This window comes from Musca autumnalis, unplaced genomic scaffold, assembly GCF_047663935.1.
Source record: "Musca autumnalis isolate F117 unplaced genomic scaffold, ASM4766393v1 scaffold_2, whole genome shotgun sequence".
Taxonomy (NCBI): Eukaryota; Metazoa; Arthropoda; class Insecta; order Diptera; family Muscidae; genus Musca; species Musca autumnalis.
In genome coordinates, this window is record NW_027411755.1 from 13,777,410 (window position 1) to 13,804,697 (window position 27,288).

A 27,288-nucleotide genomic window follows, 5' to 3' on the forward strand; every position below is an offset into this window, starting at 1 on the left:
ACGCCTATAGAGCATAGGATGGGCTTGAAAAATTGTTTAAAAAATCCACGCCTATAGAGCATAGGATGGGCTTGAAAAATTGTTTAAAAAATCCACGCCTATAGAGCAAAGGATGGGCTTGAAAAATTGTTTAAAAAATCCACGCCTATAGAGCATAGGATGGGCTTGAAAAATTGTTTAAAAAATCCACGCCTATAGAGCATAGGATGGGCTTGAAAAATTGTTTAAAAAATCCACGCCTATAGAGCAAAGGATGGGCTTGAAAAATTGTTTAAAAAATCCACGCCTATAGAGCATAGGATGGGCTTGAAAAATTGTTTAAAAAATCCACGCCTATAGAGCATAGGATGGGCTTGAAAAATTGTTTAAAAAATCCACGCCTATAGAGCATAGGATGGGCTTGAAAAATTGTTTAAAAAATCCACGCCTATAGAGCATAGGATGGGCTTGAAAAATTGTTTAAAAAATCCACGCCTATAGAGCAAAGGATGGGCTTGAAAAATTGTTTAAAAAATCCACGCCTATAGAGCATAGGATGGGCTTGAAAAATTGTTTAAAAAATCCACGCCTATAGAGCAAAGGATGGGCTTGAAAAATTGTTTAAAAAATCCACGCCTATAGAGCATAGGATGGGCTTGAAAAATTGTTTAAAAAATCCACGCCTATAGAGCATAGGATGGGCTTGAAAAATTGTTTAAAAAATCCACGCCTATAGAGCATAGGATGGGCTTGAAAAATTGTTTAAAAAATCCACGCCTATAGAGCATAGGATGGGCTTGAAAAATTGTTTAAAAAATCCACGCCTATAGAGCATAGGATGGGCTTGAAAAATTGTTTAAAAAATCCACGCCTATAGAGCATAGGATGGGCTTGAAAAATTGTTTAAAAAATCCACGCCTATAGAGCATAGGATGGGCTTGAAAAATTGTTTAAAAAATCCACGCCTATAGAGCATAGGATGGGCTTGAAAAATTGTTTAAAAAATCCACGCCTATAGAGCAAAGGATGGGCTTGAAAAATTGTTTAAAAAATCCACGCCTATAGAGCATAGGATGGGCTTGAAAAATTGTTTAAAAAATCCACGCCTATAGAGCAAAGGATGGGCTTGAAAAATTGTTTAAAAAATCCACGCCTATAGAGCATAGGATGGGCTTGAAAAATTGTTTAAAAAATCCACGCATATAGAGCAAAGGATGGGCTTGAAAAATTGTTTAAAAAATCCACGCCTATAGAGCATAGGATGGGCTTGAAAAATTGTTTAAAAAATCCACGCCTATAGAGCAAAGGATGGGCTTGAAAAATTGTTTAAAAAATCCACGCCTATAGAGCATAGGATGGGCTTGAAAAATTGTTTAAAAAATCCACGCCTATAGAGCAAAGGATGGGCTTGAAAAATTGTTTAAAAAATCCACGCCTATAGAGCATAGGATGGGCTTGAAAAATTGTTTAAAAAATCCACGCCTATAGAGCAAAGGATGGGCTTGAAAAATTGTTTAAAAAATCCACGCCTATAGAGCAAAGGATGGGCTTGAAAAATTGTTTAAAAAATCCACGCCTATAGAGCATAGGATGGGCTTGAAAAATTGTTTAAAAAATCCACGCCTATAGAGCATAGGATGGGCTTGAAAAATTGTTTAAAAAATCCACGCCTATAGAGCATAGGATGGGCTTGAAAAATTGTTTAAAAAATCCACGCCTATAGAGCATAGGATGGGCTTGAAAAATTGTTTAAAAAATCCACGCCTATAGAGCAAAGGATGGGCTTGAAAAATTGTTTAAAAAATCCACGCCTATAGAGCATAGGATGGGCTTGAAAAATTGTTTAAAAAATCCACGCCTATAGAGCATAGGATGGGCTTGAAAAATTGTTTAAAAAATCCACGCCTATAGAGCATAGGATGGGCTTGAAAAATTGTTTAAAAAATCCACGCCTATAGAGCATAGGATGGGCTTGAAAAATTGTTTAAAAAATCCACGCCTATAGAGCATAGGATGGGCTTGAAAAATTGTTTAAAAAATCCACGCCTATAGAGCATAGGATGGGCTTGAAAAATTGTTTAAAAAATCCACGCCTATAGAGCAAAGGATGGGCTTGAAAAATTGTTTAAAAAATCCACGCCTATAGAGCATAGGATGGGCTTGAAAAATTGTTTAAAAAATCCACGCCTATAGAGCATAGGATGGGCTTGAAAAATTGTTTAAAAAATCCACGCCTATAGAGCATAGGATGGGCTTGAAAAATTGTTTAAAAAATCCACGCCTATAGAGCAAAGGATGGGCTTGAAAAATTGTTTAAAAAATCCACGCCTATAGAGCAAAGGATGGGCTTGAAAAATTGTTTAAAAAATCCACGCCTATAGAGCATAGGATGGGCTTGAAAAATTGTTTAAAAAATCCACGCCTATAGAGCATAGGATGGGCTTGAAAAATTGTTTAAAAAATCCACGCCTATAGAGCATAGGATGGGCTTGAAAAATTGTATAAAAAATCCACGCCTATAGAGCAAAGGATGGGCTTGAAAAATTGTTTAAAAAATCCACGCCTATAGAGCAAAGGATGGGCTTGAAAAATTGTTTAAAAAATCCACGCCTATAGAGCATAGGATGGGCTTGAAAAATTGTTTAAAAAATCCACGCCTATAGAGCATAGGATGGGCTTGAAAAATTGTTTAAAAAATCCACGCCTATAGAGCAAAGGATGGGCTTGAAAAATTGTTTAAAAAATCCACGCCTATAGAGCAAAGGATGGGCTTGAAAAATTGTTTAAAAAATCCACGCCTATAGAGCAAAGGATGGGCTTGAAAAATTGTTTAAAAAATCCACGCCTATAGAGCATAGGATGGGCTTGAAAAATTGTTTAAAAAATCCACGCCTATAGAGCAAAGGATGGGCTTGAAAAATTGTTTAAAAAATCCACGCCTATAGAGCATAGGATGGGCTTGAAAAATTGTTTAAAAAATCCACGCCTATAGAGCAAAGGATGGGCTTGAAAAATTGTTTAAAAAATCCACGCCTATAGAGCATAGGATGGGCTTGAAAAATTGTTTAAAAAATCCACGCCTATAGAGCATAGGATGGGCTTGAAAAATTGTTTAAAAAATCCACGCCTATAGAGCATAGGATGGGCTTGAAAAATTGTTTAAAAAATCCACGCCTATAGAGCATAGGATGGGCTTGAAAAATTGTTTAAAAAATCCACGCCTATAGAGCATAGGATGGGCTTGAAAAATTGTTTAAAAAATCCACGCCTATAGAGCATAGGATGGGCTTGAAAAATTGTTTAAAAAATCCACGCCTATAGAGCATAGGATGGGCTTGAAAAATTGTTTAAAAAATCCACGCCTATAGAGCATAGGATGGGCTTGAAAAATTGTTTAAAAAATCCACGCCTATAGAGCAAAGGATGGGCTTGAAAAATTGTTTAAAAAATCCACGCCTATAGAGCATAGGATGGGCTTGAAAAATTGTTTAAAAAATCCACGCCTATAGAGCAAAGGATGGGCTTGAAAAATTGTTTAAAAAATCCACGCCTATAGAGCATAGGATGGGCTTGAAAAATTGTTTAAAAAATCCACGCCTATAGAGCATAGGATGGGCTTGAAAAATTGTTTAAAAAATCCACGCCTATAGAGCATAGGATGGGCTTGAAAAATTGTTTAAAAAATCCACGCCTATAGAGCATAGGATGGGCTTGAAAAATTGTTTAAAAAATCCACGCCTATAGAGCATAGGATGGGCTTGAAAAATTGTTTAAAAAATCCACGCCTATAGAGCAAAGGATGGGCTTGAAAAATTGTTTAAAAAATCCACGCCTATAGAGCATAGGATGGGCTTGAAAAATTGTTTAAAAAATCCACGCCTATAGAGCATAGGATGGGCTTGAAAAATTGTTTAAAAAATCCACGCCTATAGAGCATAGGATGGGCTTGAAAAATTGTTTAAAAAATCCACGCCTATAGAGCATAGGATGGGCTTGAAAAATTGTTTAAAAAATCCACGCCTATAGAACATAGGATGGGCTTGAAATATTGTTTAAAAAATCCACGCCTATAGAGCATAGGATGGGCTTGAAAAATTGTTTAAAAAATCCACGCCTATAGAGCATAGGATGGGCTTGAAAAATTGTTTAAAAAATCCACGCCTATAGAGCATAGGATGGGCTTGAAAATTTGTTTAAAAATCTACGCCTATAGAGCATAGGATGGGCTTGAAAAATTGTTTAAAAAATCCACGGCTATAGATCACATAATGGGCTTGAAGAAGACCACCTTCTGATTCCCTTTAATTTTGATTAAAATCACACAAAAACCATTTTTTCATAAATGTATCAGTCCTTTATTCATCGCCATCCCACGGATGCCCTTCACAATATAGGGCAACCACCTTGTGAGTATGACAAATAAAATCCACGATTTGATATGTCAAAATCTTCATTGCCATCCGTATTGACATACAGCACAAACGGCTTAGTGGAACTTGTCGTTGCCACCAATCCCAATCCACAAAATCGATCACTTGGCAAAGTTGCACCGCCCTGCGTAGGATTGGGTATTGTAATAAAATCGGTGCTACAATCTTGGCTTTGTACCGCCGATGTGGCCAACAGCGAAGGATCCACAGCACCCACATCATTGGTCAGTGTAAATGAATAATCATCCGAACCCACTTGAGACCATGTTATGGAACATTTGTTCGCTCCCATGCGTACGCAGATGCCATATTGATGATTGGCAATTTGCCGCGAACCAGCAACACCAATAGAGTTGGGCAAGGAGTTGGGTGCTGAGACATAATTGAAACTTGCAACGGTACCACTATCCGACATATAGTATTGTAGACATCCTGAAGGAGCTTGGGTTGGTGAGGCACATGCTATTTGGGAAATTTGAAATTGCCACTGGCGATTAAAGGTGTAGCCAGCTGAGGTGGCAACTGTGATGGTAATTGGGGATTCGCCATTGAAGTCAACATAAACATGTTGTCCGGAATTTTCACCACAAATGGCCGGAACTCTTGAAGAACCACCGGTAATAATTAGAGAATCTGTTGAACAAAAACCATCACCAGTTGGTGGAGCCAATGACAGCGAAAGGAAATCAATTCTCAACTGGCAAATGTTTGAATCACAGGGTTGTACAACAATTGAACAGCGTCCACCGCCACCATATGTACCGGGATAGCCGGAATTGTAGAAGTAAGTGTTGTTGTATTGTGTTGTGGCACCGCAAGTTTTTTGATCTGAAAGAGAAATTTTGCCAGAGGTTAGTTATGTTTCGTATATCCGTCTGATTTCGTCTTTAGACTTACAAATACAACAAACAGCCTGTTTTGTTACGGTTGAACATGTTCCAGCCGAGACACCACCATTATCACTGCATTCTCCACGCACCATACAGGTACCATGGAGATTATTCTGTCCCTTACACACTTCATTTTGAAAACGTCCTATTGTATAGAAGGGAAACCCTGAAAAAGAGAAGGGAAAGGAAGAATTATTACATTAGTTTTTGATAAGGATTTGTAGGAGAATATGAGAAAAAATAGTGTACTGCAATGCAATGCACTTGCTGCCCCACGTTGGGCGCCACAACAATAAAAACCATATAAACATGAAAGCAAACGAAATAATTTCAATTTTGTTATAATTTATATCAACAATAATTATCAGCTTGATATACATAGGTATATTATGGACACCAAACATCCTTTCTATGGCGTCCTAAGTTGGGCGCCACTATGATAGCGTGTGTAATTTTTAAAGTCCTGGAAAATTAATTTCATTGTGACACCGCAGTGTATTAGAAGACAATAAAAGACACGTGTCTGCCGTTTTTCCCAAAGTTATTGACTCCCCAAAAATGTGGTTCCTTGAGGTTAGGAGGAACCACAGATTTTTTCGAATTCTCTTTAAGTGATGTTGTTAGACACGTCTTTTGAATTCGGAAGGAAGTCCCATAGTATTAAATTAAAAGCAGAATCGCGATTCATTCATAGTTGAGAGGGAAGTCACGACCTGAAGGGTAGTATTTGTAGACGTTCTGAAAGAAGTCCCCTTGAACGGATGAAATCTTCAAAAACGAGCAAAATAAGTCTTTATAGAAATAGAAGCTGAAGGTGGTTTTTATTTTCCGTGCGCACATTTTTCCGAAAATTTTTGAACTTTTGTGGGGGAGGTACCTGAAGGTCTAGGCCGATAGGGCTTATCTTCGAACTGAAAAAAAGTTTAAACAAAATATTACGAAGGCCAAATTTTGGACCGAAACGCCAGATCCGTTCGAGAGTTATCCTACGCTTCAACCACTACACACGGAGTCATAGGGGTTTTTTGAACTTTTCAGGCGATTTTCTCAGGAAGTATGGAATTGCCCCTGATGAAACTTGTACCGTCGTATGAAGGGCAGTGAATACAAGTTGCTACAACAAAGCAAAGCTATTCGAGAACAGATCCTAAACTGAACCTATCCGAAATTTTGTGTGGGAGGTACCCGAAGGAGTAGATCGATTGAGTCCATATTGGAACCTCATCTAAGTCGGGTAGACATTTCACGATGTGCAAAGTATGGATCAAATCGGTTACTGCCTTTCAAGAGTTATAGTGCGCACAAATTTGTTTCCCGAACTTTTGTAGGGGAAGGTACCGGAGGGTGTGGACCGATACAACCCATCTTCGAACGTAAACTAAGTTTGGATAAAATATTACTAACGCCAAATGTTGCCCAAATCGGTTCATCCGTTCGAGGGTTATCGTGCGCACCAGCCAGCCAGCCAGACAGACGGACGGACAGACATGGCTTAATCAACTCCAAATTGTCTGAAACACATTTCGTCCAAACATACTTGGGGTCTAAAACCATTATTTCGATGAGGCACATTTTGCCTGTATGTAAGTGTATATACCCTCGTTAGCATAAATGCTGAGGGTATAAAAAGAAATCTCCTCCTTCTATTCTTTATTCAGAAACACTGTGCGTCCCACTTGTATGGGAAGGTGCGACAAAAATATTTATAATCGTCGGATCAATCTGATTTTTTCAGTATTTTGAAGATTTTATCAACATTTTCGGCCCGATTTGGTTCCCAGCAAAATGTTCGATGCCAAAGATGCTATTCAAGAATGGGTGCAAGTGAAATGGAATGTCATTTTTTAGCATCTTCACTCATTCTTTTTACAAGAGCGTGACCCCCAAAAGATGCAATTCATTTTCAGATCCTAAGCATGTTATCTTCACTAACTCGGTAGAATGGCATCTATACCAATTCTTTGGCATGTCATCTTAATTAATTTCCTAGAATAGCATTTTCGCTAATCTTTGGCATGTCATTTTCTCCAACCCTTTGGCATAAATTTTTCACGTCTTGTTCGGAAAATGCTGTATCGAAATATGATTTGCATGGCTTTTTTATTTATTCAAAACAATTTATGAAATAACTATAATTAAATTATAATTGCAGTTTGTTGTTGTAACAGTAGTTTATATGTTCATTTTTCTGCTTAATGAATGTGGCTACATATTGAAGTTTGTTAGTAGATTTGATGCTGAGCAGATCTTTTGTGTCATGAAACATTGCCCTATAGAAATTTAGACGGCAGCACCATCCCGAGCGTATTGAGCCAAAAATACTTTTTATCCAGACAGCTGTCGCTCCTCAGCTGAGATAAATGGTCGATATTCTCCGAGGACCGCATGCAGACGATAGATAGTTGTTTATTGAACCTGCGACTACATTCATGTGAATACTTCTTAACCCTGATTGATAGGCTTGTTTATCCTTGTTTTGCTCCCATCGACCATGACATTCAACTCTATTGTTCTCAACTCTGCCGCCTAGGTGGTGAACAAAGTGGCCGTAGATTTATTGGCTGATAATTGTATATTCCTCGCGTGGAAAAGGGTGGTAAGATCAGACAAAAATGAGTTCAGCCATTCACAAATTTCATCAGGGAAGGCACCTGACACCATTATCCGCATACGTTATAGATTAGACAGTTCCTGCAATATCACCTCGGACAACTCCAAGTTTCACTCCACGGGTCTCGGACATCTTTATCCTAAATTCTAGGCACGACAGGCGTAGTCTGCTCGATGAACTCAAACAGCGTGGAGTGCTTGACAGTCTCAAAGGGTTACTATCACTACTATCACTGTTCTATCGCACGGCTTACTTTGGTTGAGTCCTCGACTAATATGTTAGAGATGGCGTGTAGCGCAGTTGTTGTGTTGCTTGCGGATCTCATGCTATTGATCGACAACTAGACAGTTATTTCTGATGCTGGGGAGAACTAAAGCCACAAGGTTCCTTGCTACGGGCAACAAAAGCAAAATCGGTCTGTAAGATTCACTTTTGCTGGCATCCTTGCCAGGTTTCAGTAGCTGGTATATTTTCCAGACTTCGGGAACGACAGGTTGAGAACTTGAGATTCCGCCGCCCAGCTGTTGCAGTTTAAGCACCGCCGCTACTCGCAACATAGTTTAATTCCTCCGCAGTACAGATTTCGACATGGACTCTAACTGCAAATTAATTTCGTGAATTTTATTTTACGAACCTTTTGAAAATGTAGGGATCTACAAATCGACTTGTAGAGCAGGGCTCTCTAGAGCAGACAAGGAAACTTTATTTTTATACCCTACACCACTATGTGGGGAGGGTATTATAAGTTGGTTTTGGCCAAAAAGTTTGTAACGCATCGAAATAATGGTCGTAGACCCATACTTATATATACCAAAAGGAATGTCTCGACGAGCTGAGTCGATCTGGCTATGTGTGTCCGTCCGTCAGTCCGTCCGTCTGTCCATCTAAACCTTGTAATCACGCTACAGGTCGCAATTTTGATCGGCTCGACACCAAATTTTGGACGTTGATGAGGGTCCCGGAGGGGAAGAAGCCTATTGATTTTGGTGATGGTCGGATAATAATCAGGGGTCGGAATGGGCAAAAAACCAATTTGCGGAAAAAGTCAACGTTTTATTTCAAAGCGAATATCTCCGTATCTATAAGGGGTATATTAAAGGCAAAACCTGCTAATGAAAGCAGAAAATATCACCTTTACAGCGATGTATGGTAGGTTGTCGTAGGTGGTCGAACAACGAAGATATCGCAATAGTCGCTTATAGAACCCAACTTTTCATTTATTCGATTTTAATTCTAATGACGAATAAGACAGCTTTTGTTGGATACTTTCCAAAAACAAAACCTGGCTATGAAAGTAGAAAATCCTGTCTTTACAATGATGCAAAGTAGGTTAGCGTAGGTGGCCAAATAACTGAGATATAGCAATAGTCGGTAATACATCCCATTTTTCCACTTTTAAAGAAATCACGCTACAGGTCGTAATTTTGATCGGATCGTCACCAAATTTTGGGTGTTGATGGGGGTCCCGCAGGGGAAAAAGTCTACTTATTTTGGGGATGGTCGGATAATATTTAGGGGTCGGAATGGGCAAAAAACTTGTTTGGAGAAAAAGACAATGTTTTTTCCAAACCGAATATCTCAGCTTCTATAGGGGGTATGCCAAAAGCAAAACCTGCTAATGAAAGTAGAAAATATCGCCTTTGCAACGATGTAAAGTGTGTTGTTGTAGGTGGTCAAACAACGAAGATATCGTAATAGCCGTTAATAGAACACAACTTTTCATTTTTGCGATTTTAATAATAATGACGAATATGACAGCTTTGGTTGGAAACCTTCCAAAAACAAAGACTGAAGCTGAAAGTAGAAAATCTCATCTTTACAATGATGCAATGTAGGTTGACGTAGGTGGCCAAATAACGGAGATATCGCAATAGTCGTTAATACATCCCATTTTTCCATTTCTTCGTAATCACGCTACAGGTTGCAATTTTGATCGGATCGTCACGAAATTTTGGGTGTTAATGGGGGTCCCACAGAGGAATAAAACTATTGATTTTAGTAATGGTCGGATATTATGCGGGGGTCGGAATGTGATGGTTGGCATACATCCCACTTTTCCATTTTTTTATTTGAGTTATTCTGACGATGAACTTAAACGCGTTTCAATAAAATTGACCTGTATTAATGAAGACATTCAGAGCAAAGGCGCTAAGCTATCCCAATTTTAATATTTTGAATTTTACCAGTCAAAAGCTTATGCACAGGGGAAGTGGTGTAGGGTATCACATAGTCGGCCCCGACCCGACTATAGCCTTGGATCACTTGTTATTTATTATAAACAGACAAATAAGCTCTGTTAGCTACGGGATAAGGCCGAGAGCTAGCCTTGCAATCCCATTTACATCGTATTAACATAAATACTCAAATGTTCATTCATTGCATGTAGCGTATATTACGTTGTCATAATGTTTTTAGAACAAGACAATAATAGTTCTAAGTTCTCATGTTAACACTTTACTGTACATACCAATATGTTATCGCTATAAGAGTCCGACTCTATTTTTTGCTCAATGATTGGTACTTCCTAGCGTAATAAATCTTAGATAAGTAAAAGAAAAAATATATACATGTGTATAAATAAAAACACAAAATCCATCTCTATTGGATCGATTGAATGGGTTCAAATGCTGATGAAAAGATCGGATCTATCACGACTTCCTTTGAATGGTTTCAAATGCTGAGAAAAGATCGGATCTTTCACGACTTCATTTGAACCAATGCAAAAGATCCAGTGAAATCATGGCATCTCATGGAACCACTTTCATAAAATTTTGCTGGGTTGTAATATGCCATTTGGAGTTCCCAATGATCAAAAACCTTCTGCGCCAAAAATTGTGGTCTTAGGTCCAAGTTTCGGTATAGCTCTCATATTACGGTACCTCCCTATTTCAGTTATTTTGAGGGTTTTATCTATATTTTCGGTTCGAATTGGTTGTAATTTTCTATTTGGAGTTCTTACTGGTCCAAAAACGTCTCCGACTGGTATCGTGGACAGGAAAGGAAACAAATTATTCCATTTGAGGTCAGAATATTTCATGGTACGGGATATAATAAAGTTCTGTGCAACCGAACTTTACATTTTTACTTGTTTTTCATATTATATGCAGCATCATACATATATCAAAAATATACAAATGTAAAAAATACACTCATAAGTAGATCCTAAAAGAAAAATGTCTAAATCTTTAAAGAAAAAAAAGCAAAACAAACAATTAAAACACAAAACAAAGAAGAAACTGAGAATACAGTAATACGGCATATTCACTGAAACAACCAGAGACATCGTCAGTATTTTTAATGTCACACACGGAAATGCAAATATATGCAGCTGGAACCAATTTTTTTGTAAACTTGACACTATTTCGAACATTCTTCAAAAAATTTGGAGAGTGGCGAAAGATGGCGAAGTTAGTAAAACTCAACTTAATTTTTTAGGACTTGAAAAAAAAAAACATCCACAAAATGGTATTATAAAAAATGTGATTTCAAGCACATTTTAGGCAAATAATGTGTAAAATTTTTTATGTAAAAGTAATTAGAAAACCTTGTACTTAAACTTCCATTTCGAAAAAAATACTTTTATCCTTTCAATTTAGAGTTACTTGCCTTGTAAGAAGTCACAACCTTACTGATGTTTTTAACGTTTTTAAGAGATCATACGTAAATGTAAACTTTTTCTGTTTTGTTTTCTTAAATACCGTTATCAATTACAAAAACAGTGCTGGAATATTAAAATATGATATGTTAAGAGACTATTTGCTGAATTGTCGCAGAGATTTGCTGACATCGACCAGTGTGCATTGTGGCGTTTTTTGGGATAGCGTTTGCAATTTTGTTTTTTTCAAAATAGTCTGGCTTAATCCCATTAAAATATTAAAATATTAAAACAACAACAATTTTTCTTTATATTTTAATCTTCTAAAGATCTTCCATATAATTAATCTGCGATTCTTCCTCGGGATTCGCTACCGGGACACAAAGGATCTATTAAACATCACTAAGCATTGGATTTATATGAGTATGCAGCCTACCGAGTTCGTGTCAAGCTTCAACTTTGTATATGTATTTCAAATCGATGTGAGTCGAAAATTTTGGTGTTTTATGTAAAAAAGTAGGTTACATTTTTGGCTGGAGAACATGAACTGTGGGAAATTCTAGCCATTCTAGATTAAATACAAATATATTTCCCTAGTGATATTTATTAACACCTCAATTTTTATCAGCTTTACCAGTAAAAGTTTTTTTTTTTTTTTTGAAAAGTCAAGGTTCCAAATTTCACATAAGCGTTCTATGGCATTTCTATAAAAATCTTAAGAAAAAATCTAGTTTTGATATGTGCGATTTACTTTCTTCGGTGACGTGAAATTAATCATGATGGGCCAATTAAACCTTTGTTTATTTGAGATTTACTTTCACTGAGGAATGAGGAAGGTTATTATTGGACCGAACGTGACCCATTAATTAATATGGCACGAGCAATACTGGGAGAGAAATTTTAGGGTATCATAGCGTAGTTAGCACTTTCATTCATCAACCATTTTATTCTAGTTAAAACAAGATGTAACAGAGAGATGGAGAGGCCTTTGAAATGTAACGGAAGTGAAAGAGGTTGGGGTGAAGTGTTCTATTAGCACCCTTTTGGCTGAAGAAGACCAAAGTGCTAAATATCCAAAGTAACGTTTCTGCAAAGCCATTTGTCTATGTGTGGCTTTCACGTAGCCACCAAAAGTCATTTGTTGCTAATCTTTGGTTAGTTAGTGAGACTATTGATGCTGATAGACACTTCATTTTATTCTCAATGAATTGTCTCTTTGGTTTTGCTCATAAAGAAATCGTCGTTGAATTGGCGCGCAAAACGAGCCAGTGATTGGGCGCCACTTTGGGTATTGAATTTTCTTAATATGTTTTTTCATTGAATTTTGCGCTAAATATGTGCAATGCTAGGCAAGCTGAGTGCTGGGCTTGGATTCTCAACATCCAAAAAATAACAAACCAATAATTGGGCGCCATTTTTTAACATTTCCATTCAACCTTGCGCTGATTAAACTCCTTATTACCATTGTTGAAATTTTGATAGTATTTTAGACAAGCACTGGAATTTTTTTTAACACCATATGTCCTGGGACTGAAATAAGTTTTCTCGGGTCTTGGCGGTTGACTACTAATGACGTTTCTGATTATTTAAAATTTTAAAGCACCTTAAGATTAATATTGTGTGGAGCAGTCTGTTTGTCTTTCTCCTCAGGATTTCACCATAGACTCATGAGGCATGTGAGAAGAAGATAGTTCAAACCTATAGATTTTTGTTTTTATAATTTCACATTATCAATCTAACAATTGAAAGTATTTTCCAATCACTTTCGCTACTGAAGCGTGTGACCCAGTTTGAGAATGTGACAATGAACCAATTTTTTGTCCATGAGTTTGCGTTTCTCATTCAACATTTCTATTTTTGTTTATTTCGATAATTTATTAGAGCAAACATTTGTTACGTCGATCAGGCCCAACGACGGCGTGATGCTTGAGATGACTAAGTTCTGTGGAAATTTCCCCTTTCCACTCACACAAATCTTAAAAAATTCCAAAATTTAAAAACTACTCACAACGCGCTTTTCTCGAACTCGTTGCCACCGCTTCCGTTGCTGATCTTGCCGAAGAAGTAGAAGATTCCATAGTTGATATTGTTTCTGTTTGATTTCCAATTGGCAAAGTTAAGTTTTGACACAACACTTCATGATAAGTTTGCAATAAAACAATAATCAAAAGCACTATGGCGCCAGCTACGGAATTACGAAAAGGCGAAACCATTGTCTTCACTTCTTCTTTGTAATAAGTTTGACGGTAGTTTTTTTTTTTGGTTAACGGATACAAATGTTAATATTTTTCGCGTTATAAAAACTTGTCAGCGACTGTCCGCTCTTAAGACTCGTTTATGACTGAACGGTTTTGTAAATACTATTGAACTTATTCTGATCTGTTCGGCACAAATACCGTAAAGGTGTTAATTGACCAGCGACATGCATCATTCAACTTTCTTTCAGTGGACAGTGGGCTAGAATGGTAGCTTTAACGGCCGTTTGCCTGATTCGTCCGTGTGTTTAAAATGGAGAAATAAAATTAGTAAGTGCTGTGTATAGAATGTGTGGATGATGGAGATTATTGGATTGGGTGGTTTGCAACGTTTTCTACTGGGTGCCGCTTAAAAATTAAATCCAAAGGGATGCCCGTCGTCCTGCCCCTTGTGTTTGACATCCTATTTTCTTTTTTAACTTTGGATTTTACTGCGAATGTATGTTTCGAGAAGGTAAGATGGTTGTCAATGATCACGCCGAGTATGTTTGGGTTTTGGACTGATGGTATTGTCCTGTCTCCAACCTTAAATTCCAATATCATCCTTACCTACTTTGTCTATGTCGTGAAAATGGTTGATGCGTATTTTCGCGCAAATAGCTGTAAGTTTCTTATCTCTAAATAAAATTTGCTAGAGTAGTCAGATAGGCATGGATTTTGCCTCCACATCGTTGCACTATAGGTAATGTGTCCTGCTTTTGAGGCAAAAATTAATAACGGTGGACTTACGGGCATTTTCTACATTTTTAATGCTTTATATGCAAAAGTAAGATAAAACAAGTAAAAAAGTGTCAATCGGCTTTGCCGACAGATATATACCCTCAGCCAATGTGAAGCGAAACTTTCACCTCCGGACAGATCGAATGTATTTAAGGTCTCTTCAGAATGTTGTGGCCCTTTTTGGACATTTGAACTTTCCGACAAAAATGTGGATTAAGAATTAACTGCACTAAGACACAAATGTTGAACTTTTGTAGGGCAGGTACCCTTAGGGAGGACCGATATGGGCCATTTTAGAAGTTAAACTTAAGTTTTATAAAATATTAGGAGATCCAAAGTTTGGACAAAATTGGTTGCCCCATTCAAGTGATATCGTCCTAGCATTTTACTGACATTTTTTAAATATTGGGGAGATGTACCGAAAGTTGTGGATCGGTATTGCCCATGAAACTAAGTTTGGATATAATATGACGAAGACCAAATGTTGGACCAAATCGGTTGAACAGTTCGAGCGTTATCGTGCTCTTCGACCGCCACATATGGTGACATAGGGGTTTTTTACACCTTTCGGGCTGTTTCCCAAGAAATATGGACTTGCCCCTGAAAAATTTTTTTACCGTCGTAATGGAGGTACCAGAAGGAGTAGACAAATATAGTCCATATTCGAACGTGATCTATATATGGAAGATATATTAGGATGTGCAAAGTGTAGATTACATCGGTCACTCCCTTCAAGAGTTATCGTGCGCAATTTTTTTCCGAACATTTTTGAAGTTTTGTGGGGGAGGTACCTGAAGGAGTGGACCTATATAGTCCATCTTAGAATTTAAACTATGTTTTGATAAAATATTACGAAGGCAAAATTTTGGACCGAATCGACGGATCCGTTCGAGAGTTGTCATGCGCTCCAACCACTACACAAGGTGCCATAGGGGCTTTTTGCATCTTTCCGGCCATTTTCTCAGGAAGTATGGTCTTGCCCCTGATGGAACTTGTACCGTCGTATGGGGGGAAGTGAATACAAGTTGTTACAACAAAAATCAAAGCGATTCGAGAGCAGGTCCTAAACTGAACTTATCCGAAATTTTGTGTGGGAGGTACCCGAAGGAGTGGGCCGATTGAGTCGATATTGGAACCTCATCTAAGTCTGGTAGAAATTTTACGATTTGCCAAGTATGGACCAAATCGGTTACTCCCTTCAAGAGCTATCATGCCCACAAATTTGCCGAAAATTTTGGAACTTTTGTGGGTGAGGTACCGGAAGGAGTGCACCGATATAGCTCATCTTCGAACTTAAACTAAGTTTGGACAAAATATTACGAAAGCCAACACTTGGACCGAATCGGTTCATCCGTTCGAGAGTTATCGTGCGCACCAGCCAGCCAGACAGACGGACATTGCTAAATCAACTCCAAATTATCTGAAACACATTTCGTCCAAACATACTTGGGGTTTAAAACCATTATTTCGATGGGGCACATTTTGCTCGTATGAAAGTTTATATACCCTTTCTAGCCTAAAGGCTGAGGGTATAACAAAGAATTACACAGTAAACAATCCCAACAGCAGCGGGTTCTTTCGTACCGGATTGACCCGGAACCACACAACATCAGCGTTCCGGCCAGCGGCTCCCACCTCAGTGTACATGTGTTCGTATTTGTTTCGTTTTTCTGTGTTGGGCATAACCCGGAATGCCTGCTAATAATTATTTTGGTCTTGCCGGGACGGAGGAAAACCCAGGACCAATTTATTTGTGCTCAGTTTGTCACATTCGCATCTTCACCCATATCCAACCTTCGGTGAGATGCAATAGATGTCAGGAGTGGGTGCATCTAAGGGGTTGCTCTGGACTTGTCCACGTGAGGGACTACGACAGGGACTATGTTGCTGCATGCTGCGTGGATACAGGCTCCAGTGAGTCCGTCATCGGATTACGAAACACCCTCGTCGTCTGATTATGAAACTCCCCCGCACTCCCCACGACAGCAACCGCACACGCAGCCTTTAACACCAGCCGTTGTTGTCCCAATCCCAGAATATGCATTCTTTTTGCAATTTAATTGCAATGGACTCCTAGGTAAGATCGAGGAAATAGTAGATTTCATGGGTCGAAAGAACATCAAGGTCGCGGCGGTGCAAGAAAGCAAGCTAAACAACAACTATAGCTTACAACGTGTTAAGGAAGGATTGCACCAGAAATGGAGGTGGGGGGTTAGCTTTCCTATTGCATCAGTCTGTCCAATACATACCTATCTCGCTTGAGCCTGTCTCTAATGACCCGTGCATGGAATGTATGGGTGTAGCAGTCAGGTGTGGAACTGCCGAGATAGAGTTGCTCAACATATACATCTCGCCGAGAAACAGCTGTATCTCAGATTACGAGCCTGATATTTTGTTTGTCCGTTTTTGGAAGCTCATAATCGTCTGGTCCTGGGGGACTTTAATGCGCATCATGAGATGTGGCATTCGGCCCTCGGAAACGACCAGAGAGGTACAGCGCTGGCTGAGCAGATTGATAGCTCTACGTTTTGTACGGTCAAGGAGGACGCCCCTACCAGAATTAGAGAAGAGTGTCACAGTTCGCCAGACATAACCATCGTGTCACCTGGTCTGACAAATGACGTCACCTGGCAACCCGTCATTTCCCTTGGATCAGAAAATCTCCCTATAATTGTCAACATTAGCAAACCACCCGATCCCATTACCTCTGAACGCCGCACATTCGTCAATCATAAGAAAGCTGGTTGGACGGATTTCAGAGAGTTCACCAATCACCGCTTCAGAGAACTGCCCAATCCTTCCGATGTTCGGGTAGCGGAAAGGACGTTCCGAGACATCATCACTGCTGCAGCCGCTCGCCATATCCCTGCTAGTCGAATACCCGAAGTAATACCAAATTTCCCAGAAGAGGCGACGGGATTAGCAAATGAGCGTGATGAGCTTCGCCGAACCAACCCCAATGACCCCAGAGGCAGGGAGCTGACACTGGAAGTTAACAGGCTGGTCGGCGAGCACAAGCGGAACAAGTGGTTAAATCATCTGAAGAGTTGCAACATTGAAGCCGGTATAAGTGAATTGTGTGCAAAGGTTAAGTCACTTTCGAACCCTGGAAGGATGGAAGATAGGACCTCAGTCACATTTGGCGACGCTACGTTGGCTGACCCGAAGAGGTGCGCAAGTTATTTCAATCGACAGTTTGTCGTGCACCCCGAGAGTGACAGGGCGAAGAGGAGAGTATTACGTCGCATCAGATCTCTTCCTGCCGAGGAGAAACAACCACAGTTTACAATGGATGATGTTGCCAATGACGTCAGGAACGCTAAATCATCCAAAGCGTTGGGCCCTGATGGAATCTCCATGGTAATGCTGAAGCAGCTGGATGAGCCGGGACTGGAGTATCTCACTAAAGTTCTCAACTTGTCGTTATCCACCCTCATTTTTCCCGAAGTCTGGAAAATGGGCAGGGTGGTCCCGCTACGGAAGCCAGACAAGGATGCCTGCAAAAGTGAATCGTACTGGCAGATTTCGCTTTTGTCGCCCGTAGCAAAGACTCTTGAGGCCTTAAGGCCTGCGTACATAAGCTGCTCTGCCTGATTGCCTTGCTTTGCTGCTTCAATAAAAAATAAAAGAACAAAGAAGGCCGACCCAATTTCTAACTGATGGCAACCCAGTTCGAAATTTCGTCTTTATTCTATTATTTTTATTACGTCAGAAATGAAGCAGGTAAGCAAGGCAATCAGGCAAAGCAGCTTATGTAGCGAGGCCTTTAGTCCTCGCCAGTATCAGGAATAGCTATTAAGTTGCCGATCATCAGCATGGATTTCGTAAGCAGCACAGCTCGACAACTGCGCTGCACGCCATTACCACACATATTTGTCAAGGACTCAACCACAGACGGCCGTGCGATAGAACAGTAATGGTGGCGCTTGACTTATCAAAAGCCTTTGATACAGTCAAGCACTCCACGCTGTTTGAGGACATTGAGCAGACAACCCTCCGGCCAAGCTTGAAACGTTGGATAGTCAATTATATGTGTGGAAGCCAGTCGTACGTGGAATTTAGGAACAAGAAGTCCAAACCCCGTAAAGTGAAACAGGGAGTTCTCCAAGGTGGGGTGATATCTCCGGAAGTGTTTAACCTCTACCTCTCCTGTATTCCGCCCCCTCCAGACGGCGTCGAGATTGTAACGTATGTGCATGATTGCACGATCCTGGCGTTGGGTACCTATCCTGATGACATCTGTGAGAGACTGAACAACTATTTAACCGATCATACCACCTTTTTCCATTCGAGGAATATGCAGATTTCCGCCACAAAATCAACAGCCACTCTGTTCACCACATGGACAGCGCAGTTTGGAAGAGAATTGAATGTCGTGGTCGACGGTAGCAAAATTCCGACCACAAACTGGCCCAAAATTTTAGGGGTCACATTCGACACTGCATTCACGTCGTGCGCGTACGCCACAGCTATCTGCGACAAACTGAAAAGTAGGAACAAGGTCCTCAAGTCCCTAGCCGGCAGCACTTCCGGTGCAGATAAAAAAACGCGATAGGTCGGTCTGTGGTAAGCTATGCGGCGCCAATCTGGTCCCCGAGATTATGTGATAGGAATTGGAAAAATATTCAACCTTGCCAGAATGCCGCACTGAGAACAGCAACAGGGTGCCTCCTCAAATCTTCAGTGGACCATCTACATGAGGAGGCAAAGATTCTTCCAGTAAAGCAACACAATGAGATGCTTTCGTTGCAGTACCTGCTTGGATGTTACCGTGTGAGCCATCCCAATCACCATCTTGTGGGTAGGCCTAACACAGATCAGGAAGGATATCTATGCTCTAGAGGGAGAGGTCCAACGATGCAGGAGAGAACACCTAGATCAACAAGCATATCAAGCAGGTTTAAATAGTATTCACATGGATGCAGTTGCCGCGGCCTTAAGCAATTATAGTGTGAAAAAAGTCCTCGAAATACATCCCCCATCTAGCTGAGGAGCGTCAGCTGCCACAACAAACTAGAGTAGTTTTGGCTCAACGCTCGGGATATTGCAGTCGCCTAAATTCTTACTGGGCGAAAATCGACCGCGTATGTGGCATGGACCCGCACGACACTAAACACCTTTTTATAGAGTTGGGTAATCTAGTTCCTAGTTCCTTGTACTAGTTCCAAAACGTATGAGTAACATTATCAAATATAACGTGTGATAGTAAGTATACGCAGTTTGTTCAAAGAAAAAATGTGGGCCATTGGAACTGCGAAGTGAACGAGATAGTTCCATATAGTTCCTTTGGCACAACTCTACCTTTTTAACTGTCCAGCCATACCTACTCATCTAACTCCAGTGGATCTGTGGTTACATCCCATCGAAGCAACCACTTTCCTGGAATTGGAGATAGACCCAGAGCCAGATTGAACAGAAGAACGGACATACAAACATAATAACAAACACTGTTACAACAACAAAACAACCGTCACCAATCCACCGAATATCATATCTATGTATTTGATTATTACTTATCTCGTGTTGAGTGATTTCATGAATGGAGCCGTGAAATCACTGGAAAGTTGGACCCCAAGCAGTGTGCCAGGAAAAATTGAATTCACTACAAAAACAAAAAATGCATTCCCAATCGACCACGATTTCGAGGTCAAAATATCCCTATCCGATCACGCCAAATACTTAGGCGTTATCCTAGACTCAAAAATGTCATGGAAAAGTAACATGGAATGTCGTGCTCATAAAGCAACCTTGCATACTAAATAACTCGCAAAATGTTTAGAGCCTTAAAAGCCGCAAAAAATAGAATAATGAATTGACAATGACAAGTTACTATATCGAGGTATACACTGCACTGTGGTCGAACTTGTATGGGAAGATCGGCCAAAAATACTTCCTGTGCAGATATCAATACGAAATTTTCAGTAAAGGCTAGTTTAGGAACACAAATAAAAAGGGGCAAAAAAATTTAACATAGGTCCAACTTTAGGTATAGCCCCCATAGAACGGTACCCCTGATTTCTGGTATTTTGAGGGTCTTGACCACTTCTTTCAATTAAATTGGCTGAAATTTGGCTATCGGTACTCCCTAGTGTTAAAAAACCTGAACCGCACAGTATATCTTCGATATACTTAAAAAGCTGAAATGCATCACCTGCACATTGACAAAAACACCCTGAAAGGTACCCTTAGTATTTTGGGAACAAGATCCAAAGTTGCAGGAAAGCTGCAGCTGATATTTTGAAAATAGAATCTATAGACTACTTCTTATCTTCTTAAAAAAATTTCGTTGGGGGGTAAGAGGGGGAACATAACTAAAACTTTACATGAAATTTAATTATACAGAGGAAATGACATTACAAAAGTACTTCAGTCAAAACACGTATTCAATATTTAATCCCAAAAATTAAAAAAACGCAAAACAGCATAACAATTAAGTTAATACATTGTTTTTCAATATTCGAATTATGTTTGGTCTATATAGACTTTATTTAGTTTGATATTAATATTTTACTTTCACCTAACTTTTGCATAGAATTCACCTCGAAATCCAACCTGTTACAATTTTCCTTTTTGATGCTATTTTCAAAGAGTACAGTAAGAAGTAATACATAACAAATTATTTTAGAGAAATTTAACATGTTAGGAGTAGATATAAACACATTTGGTACCAAAATTTTACTTTCATTTTTTAATTTTGGCCAATGGCAGCGACCACTGTGCACTGGTGTCTTCTCGGAAAAAGCAAACATATCTACATTCCACAAAGCTACCTGAAAATGTTCGTCTTTTTCAAGCGGAGATACTGACCATAAAGAAAGCTTGTAATATATTTCCACAGCATCACATATCAAACTCAAACTGATATTTTTTTCGAAAGTCAAGCGGTGCTTTAAACACATCAAAAAATGTAAAGAAGAATTTTCTCTGTTAGAACATTTGTCTAGAGCAGCTCGTACATAGACCCAAGTAACTCGTCGGTAACGAAAAATCAGACGAACTAGCCAGAGCAGGATTCTTCACCCAAATATAATTTTTTAAAGAAACTCCACCTAGGTTGTGATAGCTCAATGACCTTCGTCCTAATAATATATTTTGGTTCAATTAACCTCAAGTCATCTGCATTAATATGTGTCTGATGTTATTTTAAGAACTTCAAATGTTGTCGGTTGCCTCAATCCATTTTGGCGCTGAGTTTTTACATATAAAGAATGAATTAAAACACGTGACAGAAAATTCCACACTTAAAAATTAGTTACATAGCGAACATACATTATTTAATTTGAAATACATCATAAATACAGTTCACAATTTGAACTGCATTAAATAACCGCCACCCAGTCTGAGTGATTTTAAATTGAATACTTTTTTTGTTTATTTGAATCTTTTAACAGTCATCTCCAAATAAGTCTCCTGAAACCCTCCACATTTCAATGTCTGAGTAGATACTTAAAACACTCCACGCTGTTTGAGGACATTGAGCAGACAACCCTCCGGCCAAGCTTGAAACGTTGGATAGTCAAATATATGTGTGGACGCCTGTCGTATGTGGAATTCAGGAACAAGAAGTCCAAATCTCGTAGAGTGAAACAGAAAGTTCCTCAAGGTGGGGTGATATCTCCGGAACTGTTTAACCTCTACCTCTCCTGTATTCCGCCCCCCCAAGACGGCATCGAGATTGTAAGGTATGCGGATGATTGCACGATCCTGGCATCAGGTACCTTCCCTGATGACATTTGTGAGAGACTGAACAACTATTTAACAGATCTTACCAACTTTTTCCATTCGAGGAATATGCAGATTTCCGCCACAAAATCAACAGCCACTCTGTTCACCACATGGACAGCGCAGTTTGGAAGAGAATTGAATGCCGTGGGCCAACATTTTAGGGGTCACATTCGACACCACTTTCACGTCGTGCGCGGACGCCACAACTATCTGCGACAAACTGAAAAGTAGGAACAAGGTCCTCAAGTTCCTAGCCGGTAGCACTTGGGGTGCTACCTTGTTGACCACATATAACGCCATAGGTCGGTCTGTGGTAAGCTATGCGGCGCCAGTCTGGTCCCCGAGATCATGTGATACGAATTGGAAAAAGATTCAAATCTCCCAGAATGCCGCCATGAGAACAGCAACAGTGTGCCTCCTCAAGTCTTCAGTGGACCATCTACATGAGGAGGCAAAGATTCTTCCAGTAAAGCAACACAAAGAGATGCTTTCGTTGCAGTACCTGCTTGGATGTTACCGTGTGAGCCATCCCAATCACCATCTTGTGGGTAGGCCCAACACATTCAGGCATACCAGCCAAACCTACTCATCTAACTCCAGTGGATCTGTGGTTACATCCCATCGAAGCAGCCACTTTCCTGGAACTAGAGATAGACCCAGAGCCAGATTGAACAGAAGAACGAACATACAATCATAATAACAAACACTGTTACAACAACAACAACCGCCACCAATCCACTGAATATCATATCTATGTATTTGATTATTACGAAAGTCTTACAAATTGCGTTTAAATTCTGCTCTGAGTTTTAATTTTTTTTAACATTTTTATTTTGTCTTCGAAATTTTGAATTATACTGCGAGTTTTGAATATTTTTGAAAACAAATTGCAGATGCATAGAATTTGAAATGTTCTTTCTTCGAATCAAATTAGAAAACTCTCGTTATTAAAAATGCAAAAATCGACATTTTGCCCAAAAACCTGGTTCAAAATCAATGAGACATTTTTCTTTTAGTGTAAACCGAGGGACTCAACAGGTTGGTGAAATTTTTTCACTGATTTGTCTCCTTGTTATTTACGGGGCAATTGTTTGATGGTTGCTTATGCGGTCGATGTGTTGATACTTATCTCTGGTCTGTTTCCGTTCGTGTTGAGTGATCTCATGAATGGAGCCGTGAACTCACTGGAAAGTTGGACTCCAAGCAGTGTGCCAGGGAAAATTGAATTCACTGCAAAAACAAAAAATGCATTCCCAATTTACCACGATTACGAGATCAAAATATCCCTCTCCGATCACGCCAAATAACTTAGGCGTTATCCTAGACTCAAAAATGTCATGGAAAAGGAACATGGAATATCGTGCTCATAAAGTAACCGTGCATACTAAATAACTCGTCAAATGTTTAGAGCCTTAAAAGCCGGATGAAATAGAATAATGAATCTACACTGACAAGTTACGATATCGAGCTACACACTTGTGTCTTCTCGGAAAAAGCAAACATATCTACATTCCACAAAGCTACCTGAAAATGTTCGTCTTTTTCAAGCGGAGATACTGACCATAAAGAAAGCTTGTAATATACTTCCACAGCATCACATATCAAACTCAAACCGATATTTTTTTCGAAAGTCAAGCGGTGCTTTAAACACATCAAAAAATGTAAAGAAGAATTTTCTATGTTAGGATATTTGTCTAGAGCCGCTCGTACATAGATCCAAGGTTATAAGGAACTCGTCGGTAATGAAAAAGCAGACGAACCAACCCGAGCAGGATTCTCCTCCCAAAGGCATCATAAATACATTATTCTTTAAAAATCGTTGGAGACATAAGTCACCATTTGAACTGCATTAAATAACCCCCACCCAGTCTGAGTGATTTTAAATTGAAATTTTTTTTTTTATTTCGATCTTTTAAAAGTCATCTCCAAATAAGTCTCTTGAAACCCTCCACATTTCAATGTCTGAGTAGATACTTAAAATATTAACAAAAGGCTTTTAACTTTATCTGACAAAATAAAGTCCTTTTTAATAAAGAATAAAAAATATGAAAAAATAAACAAACAAAACAACAAACGACATCAATTCTCATAAGAAAAAACACTACAAACAACAACAGCAAAAATTTACAAAATATTTTTGGCATCAACTCAAAGAAAAACTTTTAACTTCACCTGAGCCAACAACGAATTGTTTGTTATATTTTTACATTTGTTGTTAAAGTTTGTCAGAAAAAACAGCAACAAAGTTTCCACAAAAAGGGGGACAACGACAAGTTTTGTTTTGCCAACAACGAATGCAAATGTTTTTTCATATATTCTCTTTCCAGGACTTGGCTTTTTTGGCAAGTGTTTCCATGTAAAATGAAATGTCCAATAGAAGTAAATTTTTGTTTTAGTCGAGAGCGGGGTTGAAAGATGCAGAAAGAAATTGAAGAAAAATTAATAAGTCTGAGAGAGTCATTGAATTCGTGACAGACTTATTTACCCTGAATTATCACATTGGGAGGTATTTTAGAAATAAAACTTCAACATAACATATAAAACAGAAATAAAAGTTTAGAAGGCCTGCATGCTTTTATAAAATAGAAGGTCTCCGTAGGAGGCTTCTATATAATAGAAGGCCTCCGTAATCGAAGGCCACCGTTGGAGTTTTCCATAGAATAGAAGGCCTCTGTAGAGGCTTCCTACGGAATCTTACGGAGGAGGCTTCTATAATAGACAGCCCCGTAGGAGGTTCTAAATAATAGAAGGCCTCCGTAGGAGGCTTCTATATATCTGAAGGCCTCCGTAGGAGGCTTCTATATAATAGAAGGTCTCCGTAGGAGGCTTCTATATAATGGAACGTCTCCGTAGGACGCTTCTATATAATAGAAGGTCTCCGTAAAAGGCTTCTATATAATAGAAGGCCTCTGTGGGATGCTTGTATAGAATAGAAAGCCTACATATGATGCTTCTATAGAATAGAAAGCCTCCAAAAGATGCTCCTATAGATTAGAAGGCCTCCGTAGGACAATAGAATGCCTCCGTAGACCTCCATAGGAGGCTTCTATATAAAAGAAGACCTCCTTAGGAGGCTTCTATATAAAAGAAGACCTCCTTAGGAGGCTTCTATATAAAAGAAGACTTCTTTAGGAGGCTTCTATATAAAAGAAGGCCTCCCTAAGAGCCTTCTATATAAAAGAAGGCCTCCCTAAGAGCCTTCTATATAAAAGAAGGCCTCCGTAGGAGACTTTTCTATAATAGAAGAACTCCGTAGAAGTCTTCTCTTTAATAGAAGGCCTCCATAGGAGTCTTCTCTTTAATAGAAGGCCTCCATAAGAGTCTTCTATATAATAGAAGGCCTCCGTAGGAGTCTTATATAATCGAAAGCCACCGTAGGAGGCTTCTATGGAATAGAAGGCCTCCGTGGAAGATTTCCGTAGGTGGCTTCTATAGAATAGAAGACCTCCGTAGGAGGCTTCTATAGAATAGGTGACCTCCGTAGAAGGCTTCTATAGAATAGAAGGCCTCCGTAGGAGGCTTCTATAGAAAAGAAGGCCTCCGTAGGAGGCTTCTATATAATAGAAGACCTCCGTAGGAGGCTTCTATATAATGGAAGACCTCCGTAGGAGAGTTCTATTTAATAAAAGGCTTCTATACGAAGACTTCTATATGATAGAAGGCTTCTATATAATAGAAGTCCTCCGTAGGAGGCTTCTGTTTAAAAAAAGGCTTCCATGGGAGGCTTCTATATAATAGAAGACCTCCATGGGAGGCTTCTTTATATAAGAAGGGCTCCGTAGCAGGCTTCTATATAAGAGAAGGCCTCCGTAGGAGGCTTCTATTTAGTAGAAGGCCTCCGTAGGAATCTTCTATATAACAGAAGGCCACCGTAGGAGGCTTCTATAGAATAGAAGACTTCCGTAGGTGGCTTCTATAGAATAGAAGACCTACGTAGGAGGCTTCTATAGAATATAAGACCTCCGTAGGAGGCTTCTATAGAATAGAAGGCCTCCGTAGGAGGCTTCAATAGAATAGAAGACCTCCGCAGGAGGCTTCTATAGAATAGGAGACCTCCGCAGGAGGCTTCTATATAATAGAAGACCTCCGTAGGAGGCTTCTATATAATAGAAGACCTCCGTAGGAGGCTTCTATTTAACAAAAGGCTTCTATACGAAGACTTCTATATGATAGAAGGCTTCTATGTAATAGAAGTCCTTCATGGGAGGCTTCTTTATATAAGAAGGCCTCCGTAGGAATCTTCTATATAACAGAAGGCCTCCGTAGGAGGCTTCTATAGAATAGAAGACTTCCGTAGGTGGCTTCTATATAATGGAAGACCTCCGTAGGAGGCTTCTATATAATGGAAGACCTCCGTAGGAGGCTTCTATATTTTAAAAGACCTCCGTAGGAGGCTTCTATGTAATAGATGAGGAGGAAGTAGGAGGCTTCTATATAATAGAAGACCTCCGTAGGAGGTTTCTATAGAAGAGAAGGCCTCCGTAGGAAGCTTCTATAGAATAGAAGACCTGCGTAGGAGGCTTCTATATAATGGAAGACCTCCGTAGGAGGCTTCTATATTTTAAAAGACCTCCGTAGGAGGCTTCTATATAATAGAAGACCTCCGTAGGAGGCTTCTATATAATAGATGAGGAGGAAGTAGAAGGCTTCTATATAATAGAAGACTTCCGTAGGAGGCTTCTATATAATAGAAGAGGAGGAAGTAGGAGGCTTCTATATAATAGGAGACCTCCGTAGGAGGCTTCTATATAATAGAAGTCTTCCGTAGGAGGCTTCTATATAATAGAAGAGGAGGAAGTAGGAGGCTTCTATATAATAGGAGACCTCCGTAGGAGGCTTCTATATAATAGAAGTCTTCCGTAGGAGGCTTCTATATAATAGAAGAGGAGGAAGTAGGAGGCTTCTATATAATAGAAGACCTGCGAAAGAGGCTTCTATATAATGGAAGACCTCTATATTATAAAAGACCTTCGTAGGAGGCTTCTATATAATAGAAGACCTCCGTAGGAGGTTTCTATAGAATAGAAGACCTCCGTAGGAGGCTTCTATAGAATAGAATACCTCCGTAGGAGGCTTCTATATA

The 27,288-nt window shown here is 39.3% G+C and overlaps 2 protein-coding genes across 2 annotated transcripts in view; one reads left to right on the forward strand and one right to left on the reverse strand.

Moving 5' to 3' along the window:
- The window catches only part of Lim3 (Lim3 homeobox protein), a 310,687-nt gene that overhangs the window by 226,414 nt on the left and 56,985 nt on the right, over positions 1-27,288 (forward strand). The window lies entirely within an intron of this gene.
- On the reverse strand, positions 4,363-13,583 carry LOC141394797 (uncharacterized). The gene is made up of 3 exons (XM_073969691.1): positions 13,514-13,583; positions 5,307-5,465; positions 4,363-5,237 (listed from the first exon to the last, which is right to left on the reverse strand). Exons 1-3 carry the CDS (start codon positions 13,581-13,583, stop codon positions 4,363-4,365), a joined length of 1,104 nt encoding a protein of 367 aa, XP_073825792.1.